We start from the raw sequence: 7,686 nt of genomic DNA on the forward strand, positions 1-7,686 counted from the left end.
TTTTGTATTTTTAGTAGAGACGGGGTTTCACCATGTTGACGAGGATGGTCTCGATCTCTTGACCTCGTGATCCACCCGCCTTGGCCTCCCAAAGTGCTGGGATTACAGGCTTGAGCCACCGTGCACTACTTCTTTAAGAGGTCCAGGGACCTAAAGCTGACAAAGTCCTTTGCCCTGGGGTGCTATTAGGGCAGCCTAGCCTTTTCTCCTAAATAATCCAAGGACCGACAGTTTCCTGGTATGAGTCAGGTTTAGCTTCAGACCACAGAGATGAAAAGTTTCTCTAAGGATCAAGTCAATACAGTGCAGTGGTTAAGACACATGGCCTTTGGAGTTATTCAGAACTACATTCAAATCTTCCTGATATCACTTAGGGGCTACATGATTTTTGAGCAAGTCACTTAGCCAATGTGAGCTTTCATCTAAAAACAGAGCTAGGGATCCCTAACTGTGACCCAGGTGAGGAGGAGAGAAGGGAGGAAGGGACCTAGGCAGATGACATTGGCCGGCCTAGGCTGACCACTTTCAGCTCTTTCCCTTGCCGTCATGGACAGATCGTGCCCACCTATGAGCGGATGATCGTGTTCCGCCTGGGCCGGATCCGCACCCCCCAGGGACCTGGCATGGTGCTGCTCTTGCCCTTCATTGACTCCTTTCAGAGGGTGGATCTGAGAACTCGAGCCTTCAGTGTCCCTCCCTGCAAGGTGAGGAGCTTCTCAGCTGCCTTGACAGGAATCGGGGCCCTGTCCACAATGTATTGTGGTGCCAGGACCTTGGCCTGTGAGTCGCCATCTGGGGGAGAAGGGGGAAGAAAAGATCAAAAATTGATGGAGGGGAGGGGGACATCCTGGCTTCATACACCTAATCCTGCATACTTGGGGACACCATTTGCCCTTGAGGAGCTAGCTGCCAAGCACGCGAGTCAAGCTGGCCCTCGTGGGCCTGACCTCCCTGCACCCCAGCCCCTTGAGTGTCTCTCTCTCATGGCCTCCCCCAACAGCTGGCTTCTAAGGATGGGGCTGTGCTGTCCGTGGGAGCTGATGTCCAGTTTCGCATCTGGGACCCAGTGCTGTCGGTGATGACTGTGAAAGACCTGAATACAGCCACACGCATGACGGCACAGAACGCCATGACTAAGGCCCTGCTCAAGAGGCCGTTGCGGGAGATCCAGATGGAGAAGCTCAAGATCAGCGAGCAGCTTCTGGTAGGCAACCCCTCACAAGACGGAGCTCGGGCACTGGCACCAGCCCAGCTCCACCTGCTGGGTCACTTTGAGCAAAGCGTCAGACTGCCCTGGGCCTCAGTTTACCATATGTCCCAACTGTGTAACCACCTTTGAAGAGCCAGTGTCTGAGTGGGGCTATGAGTTGAGGAATGGCAGGTGGGCAGAGACCATAGTGATCTTGGGCAGACATGTCCCTGAGAAGAGGAAGTGGCCCCCGCAGAAATTCTTGGGGCTCTGCCCCTGACTGCTGAGGTTTTATCCTTCGCTGCTCTGCCATGATGATACTGGCCTCTGCAGCAGCTCCCATTCTGGGCCTGACTCATGGGGAAGGCAGGTGGGTGAAGGAGCAGGGATCCTCCCAGCCTGGTTACCTGCTGGGGAATTCCATTTTTACCATGCAGCATGTGCCTTCTTGTGATTTGGGTTTCCTTGTTTGGAACAGAACAAAGGCGCATGAGGACATTTGGATCTTTTTCCTGCCTCTTCTCCATGTGTATCCTGGAGTTTGCCTGAAATCTCTTCTGCTATGAGTTGAGGTAGAAATACACATGCAGAGGCACGTCCCCTGCAGTCACACTCAACTTGTGCTTTCTCCTGTGTCCTGACAGGGGCATGTAGGTGGGGTTTCTCCCCTTCCTCATGGTTCTGCTTTGCCCTGGGGAATTGAGGTTAGAGGACAGGCAGGGAAGTGGGATACATGCCAGTCCTGGAGAGCCCACTGCAAGCAGCGAGGTGAAATCCCTGAGGAAATGCTATCTGAGATCCTAACAGTAGCTCCCATGTGCATAGCAGTTTATGGTTTACAGAGTCCTTTTGTCTGGCCCAGCATGTCTGAGCTTCATATTTTTGCTGCAAGTTTGTATTACTGTTTTATTTTGGAGGGAGGAAACTAAGGCTGAGAAATAATTTGACTTGCCTCTGAGAGCTGTGGTCAAGGGCAGAGCTGAGCCAGAGCCAGATCACCTGCCTGCATCCCACCTGTCCCCTCAATCCAGTGCTTCATCTGACACAACTCAGATCGCAAGTGGATAACAACTTTTACTCATCAAACCACGTCCCGTGTTAATTCACCTTCAGGAAGAGAAAGTTGGTCTCGGTCATGTTGCACATGGCTTTGGTATGAGAGTGGCAGTTTGGGGAAGTCAGTCCCACACCAGGATGAGTCATTTAGGGCCCATTTCTCAGACTGAGTGGGCACCTGGTAGAGTGAGATCTATGGCTGTGGCTGAGACAGAACCTCAGGAAGTCCAGCACACTGCCCTCAGGCCCTGGCTCAGGCGTACACTTACTCACATGCCCCTTTTTGCCTGATTTTCTTCTACAGAGTCCCCACCTGTCACCTGCTGCACCCTCCTTAGCCAGTCACCCACTCCTTACTCACCAGTGTTCCCGGCCAGCTGCCTCACGCCTTCACTGCTCTCCTCCAGCCCCCACCACTGCCCGTTGCTCTCCACAGCAGGCCTTGCCTCCTAATGCTCAGGAGAAAGACCCTAGGATAAGCACTCTTTCTGCTTCCTCCAGTTTCACCCTGCAAACCCACCTGCCTCTATGCTGCTTTCCTGCCTCCTTGCCTGGCTGCCTCCACTCTCTGAGGCTCATCCCTGCACTGCACAGTGCTCTGGGTCCCCTGCTCTCCCAGGATGCCCTCCCTCCACTCCATGCACTCCCTCTCTCTGTCACTTCTCCTGTCTGTGTAGAAATGTGCCCTCCCTTCGCCCCAGTCCCCTCTAGCTCCCATTCTCTCTCTCCCCTTTTCTTCTGCAATACTTTCATCCATGCCCCCAAGCCCTGCCCCCACATCCTTCATCTAGGCTTTCCTGGGCTCCGAGACAGCACTGGTCAACATCTCAGTGACCTGTCACATGCCAGCCCAGTGCTCACCTCTCAGCCCTTCCCTTCCGTCACCTGGTGGCAGCATTTGACATGGTGGACCCAGGCCCCAGCCCCCAGCGTCCCCTGCATTGCCTCCTTCCCTGTCACCCCTGGTTACTGCCGTTAGTTCTCCTGCCCTTTAGTTTCCAGGGTTTTATCAGTGGCCTTCTCATCTGTGACCTCCCTGGAAGAGCTCATCTGCCTGGGCTGTCTGCTGCCTGTGGACACTCCTTACTCACAATGCCCTGGCCTAGCCCTGAAGCTCCTGTACCCTGGGCCGTTTCTCCAGCTGCCTACTAGACGGTTGACTGCCCCACCTCAAGCTTACAGTAGCTTAAAAAAAAAAAAGCAGTTGCCATCCCTCCCCACCCCCCGTGTGTCCTCTAGTGAATGCCACACTAGTCCGTTAGGGAGCCTGACTCCTCCCACTCCCACCCCCTCTCATATCATTGCACATCCAGGCAGCCCCTAGCCTGGTGCTCGCGCTTCCCTAGTGCCCTGGTGTGGCTCAGTAGAGTTGACAGAGTGGATCTCGGCTTCATAGCTCCCCTCCGCCCTCACCAGATCAGCCTCATGTCTTGGCTGTATTTTGCAACAATGTCTTAGTTGGTCTCCATCCCTCCCCTCCACCACCTGCAATCCAGCATCCACAGCAGCCGGGAGGATCTTGCCTGAAAGCAAGTCTGCTCTATCACCTCCCTGCTCAAACTTCTCTCTGGGGCTCTTTGTTGCCTCAGAATAAATCCAAGTAAGCAGAATACCCCACCTCTGACCCCTCAGCTGTCTCCAGTCCCCCAGCCAACACACGAGGGTCCCGCTAAATGGAACTCTGCCTCCTTGCAGCTCCACGAACATGCCAGCTTTTCTTGTCTGCGATTTTGCACGTGCTGTTCCTATTGCCTGTAAGGGTCCTCCTCCACCTGAGGACCCCCTCCTGCTGGCACCATCCCCCTCTGCTGGGGGCTTACCATGGGCCTTGCTTCTGTCTTGGCACTTACCACAGCTGAGTGGTCATTGCCCTCTGCCTGTGTTCCCAGGCTGGGAGGTCTCAAGGGCGGTGTGGTGTCTCCATGTCCATGTACGGCCACACAGTCTGCCCAAAGGAGGTACTCAGGAAGGGTTTGTTGAATGAATTACGTTTCTCCCCACACTGTCCCCCAGCTGGAGATCAACGATGTGACCAGGGCCTGGGGGCTGGAGGTGGACCGCGTGGAGCTGGCAGTAGAGGCCGTGCTGCAGCCGCCCCAGGACAGCCCAGCCGGGCCCAACCTGGACAGCACTCTCCAGCAGCTGGCCCTGCACTTCCTGGGAGGAGGCATGAACTCAGTGGCAGGAGGTACCCCATCCCCAGGGCCAGGTGAGGATCCCTGGGGAGGAGGGTGGGGGTACTTTGCAGCTTGGCGCACCCTAACCCAGCAGCTCTGTGCAGTACACACCCTGCACCGATATTCAGCTCACGCTGACCACAGCCAAGGCAGTGAGAGGAGGCCAGGTGTCTGAGTGTGGAGGAGGCGACAGCACCAGAAGGGCACCTGGAGAGTTTTATGCCAGGCATGGTGGCTCATGCCTGTAATCCCAGCACTTTGGGAGGACAAGGAAGGCGGATCACAAGGTCAGGAGTTCGAGATGAGCCTGGCCAAGATGGTGAAACCCTGTCTCTACTAAAGATACAAAAAATTAGCTGGGCATGGTGGCAGTCACCTGTAGTCCCAGCTACTCAGGAGGCTGAGTCAGGAGAATTGCTTGAACCTGGGAAGCGGGGGTTGCAGTGAGCCAAGATCACACCACTGCACTCTAGCCTGGGTGACAGAGTGAGACTCCGTCTCAAAAAAAAAAAAAAAACAAAAGAACGTTTTATATCTGAGTCTGGAGTAGTTTAGAAACTGGGCTTGGGGTTTAGACTGAAAGCTCAGGGCCACCTTTCTAGCAGAGGAGGAAGTTGAACAGAGGCCTGAAGGGGACATAAGAGGAAACTGCCACAAAAGGTGTGGAGCAGCAGTGAGTGGTCCTGACCTTGGCAGCGTGACGACCACCTCTTTGCCTCCTTCCCCAACCCTGTTGGCCACCCCCAGCAGACACCATGGAGATGGTGAGTGAAGTTGAGCCGCCTGCCCCTCGAGCTGGTGCCGGGCCCAGTCCGAAGCAGCCTGTGGCAGAGGGCCTGCTGAGTGCTCTGCAGCCCTTCCTGTCTGAGGCCCTGGTCAGCCAAGTCGGGGCCTGCTACCAGTTCAATGTCGTCCTGCCCAGCGGCACCCAGAGCGCCTACTTCCTGGACCTCACTACAGGTGCAGCTGCCCTCCCTGCCCCTCCTTCCCATCCAGGTTGCCAGGTTGTTTGTTACCCACCCCCATGGTGCTCTGTAGACTGTCCCCTGCTCCTGCCAATCATTTGGGGTGAACCCATGACAGGCAGGGGCTGTGACACCATTTCCAGGCAGTGACTGTCTATGTCCTGGTCTCCCTGCCATCTGCAGGGCAACTCAGCCAGGCTTCCAACACCAAGAAGCCTGCCCATGTTACAGGTGCTGCCTGCCAGCCCTAAGCCAGGTATCACCTCACCTACTTCTCACCTGAGCCTGTGTTACAGGAATTTCAGCACCTCTAAAGGGATCAGCATTATCACAGATTTGGAAACGGGTTCCAGGAGTTCGCACAGCCAATAAGACTCAAACTCAGAGTATTAGAACCTGAACTCTTAACCAGTACACTCCTCCCAATGGGAAACGCCAGCCCCTCCCTCCCCCCATAGCTCTCCTTCATGCTCCCCTGTCCCCCTACTGACACTTGGCTTTCTTTTCCCCCACAGGACGAGGAAGGGTGGGACACGGGGTGCCCGATGGCATCCCTGATGTGGTGGTGGAGTTGGCTGAGGCAGACCTACAGGCCCTGCTGTGCAGGGAGCTGCGGCCTCTGGGGGCCTACATGAGTGGACGGCTGAAGGTGAAGGGCGACCTGGCCGTGGCCATGAAGCTGGAGGCTGTGCTCAGGGCCCTGAAGTAGCAGCCTTGGCTGACTTTCCATAGCCCAGTCCCAAGCCTGGCACCAAGTCCCAGGGGCCTCTTGGAGATGTTCACTGGACCACGGAGAGTTGAGGCCCTAACAAGTTTCAGGCCCAGCCAAGAGCCCAGGGATGGAGGCTGGGAGAAGCTGGAGGCTCAGGGAGGCTAGAGGCTGGGGGAGGCTGAGTCCGGCTGCCCTGCACGTTTGCCCTGCATTGCTTCTCTGGACAAGCCTTTGCCCATCCTGGTCCCCGGCTGAGTGCCCAGCCCTGAGCTGGGTGCATGGCGTGATGCCAGGAGGAGAGCCAGACCGCCCTGCCCTGCCCTGCCCTGCCGGCTCCCTGACTGGAGAAGCAGGACCCACAGAAACAGCCCAACAGCAGCTGGTCTGGTCCTTGTGTGAGGGACCAAGCATGTTGCCCAGGCTCTAAGCTCTGGGGGAATTGGAGAGGGAAGGGAACGGGAGGGAAGGCAGTCTCCAAGAAGAGGTCATTGCGGTGGAGTTACTTGGGGATCCTGGCCGGCCCACCTTCCCGGCTGCAGTCCAGGCCCAGGCTAGTGGGGGTGGGCACAGAAAGGAGCAGGGCCTGCTGTTCCCCTGGCACTGCTCCCAAAGACGTCTGACTCATAGGCCAGCTCCGTCCTGCATGCCTGGTGAGCTGGGGCCCAGGGCAGCATGAAGGAGAGCCCTGGGATCTGTGCTTCTTACCAGAGGTTTGCAAGCCTCAGACAAATAAATGTGGTGTTTACAATGTATAGAAGAGAAGAAGCCAAGCAGGGGTCCTGGGAGCATGAGGTGGCCTAGGAGGGTCGACAAGGTCCCTGCTGCCAGCCCAGGCAGGGGTCGACATCCTGGTGGCTGACACAGACCCTCACAATATTCGAAGTTCTTCCTCCTGAGTGTCTCAAAGTCCCTGGAAGCAGGAGTGGGTCTGGGTGGGGAGTTTTCTATTCCTCTTTGTAGTGGGGTACAGGTTCACCGGGAAAGGAAGGCATGAGTGTACCACAGCTGGTCCTGCAAACACAGGGTCAGGTTGGGGGGCTCATGTCCCATTCAAGACGAGTTGGGGCCACTGCCAGCTGCCCTTCCTGGTACACTCTGTCACTGCTTCTCCACTGAATGACAGGAAGGAAACAGTCATCGAGGCCTGGCCCCAGGCCCAGCCCAGCCCTGCTTTCTGCTCCAGTATTCCAGCCCAAAATCCTGGCCCCAGAGAAGGGGGCGTCTGACTTCTCCAGTCCTAAGAAAGGAATCTTACTCCCTGGAGAGGCTTCTGGGAAAAACAAAACCATAAAAATCAGAGCTTTCCCTTAAGGGCAGCCCCCCGCCTGTCCTCTGGCACCACATCTCTCTCCCCTTCCTGGGTGCCTGGCTCTGTCTTGTTTGCTCTCTGCCCCTGCCTTGCCCCTCATCCTGGAGGTCCTCCACCTTGCCTGAGGCACCTCCCCAAAGCCCAGCACAGACTCCTCTGTCACTGCCATGGCCATTGAGGTTCAGGTTTCCAGGGCCCCTTTCTAGAGTCCCAGCCTGCTGCACCTGCCACTGCCCCTTTGCCCACTTGGAGGCTTCTCGGGCCCTCCCAGGGCTTTC

General features: G+C 56.5%; 1 protein-coding gene across 9 annotated transcripts in view; it reads left to right on the forward strand.

Moving 5' to 3' along the window:
- The window catches only part of STOML1 (stomatin like 1), a 9,807-nt gene extending 2,956 nt beyond the window's left edge, over positions 1-6,851 (forward strand). For 7 of the 9 annotated variants that reach the window (XM_017548044.1, XM_037745537.1, XM_017548052.2 and 4 more), the window contains 5 exons: positions 555-704; positions 1,001-1,204; positions 4,259-4,454; positions 5,170-5,382; positions 5,903-6,851. In XM_017548044.1, the coding sequence (XP_017403533.1) occupies positions 555-704; positions 1,001-1,204; positions 4,259-4,454; positions 5,170-5,382; positions 5,903-6,096 (957 nt within the window). In that variant the 3' untranslated portion in view covers positions 6,097-6,851. The remainder of the gene's footprint in view (positions 1-554; positions 705-1,000; positions 1,205-4,258; positions 4,455-5,169; positions 5,383-5,902) is intronic. The other 2 variants (XM_017548045.2, XM_017548046.2) reach the window with 2 other exon arrangements.
- Positions 6,852-7,686: the final 835 nt, after the last annotated feature.

This window comes from Cebus imitator, unplaced genomic scaffold, assembly GCF_001604975.1.
Source record: "Cebus imitator isolate Cc_AM_T3 unplaced genomic scaffold, Cebus_imitator-1.0 Scaffold203, whole genome shotgun sequence".
Lineage (NCBI taxonomy): Eukaryota > Metazoa > Chordata > Mammalia > Primates > Cebidae > Cebus > Cebus imitator.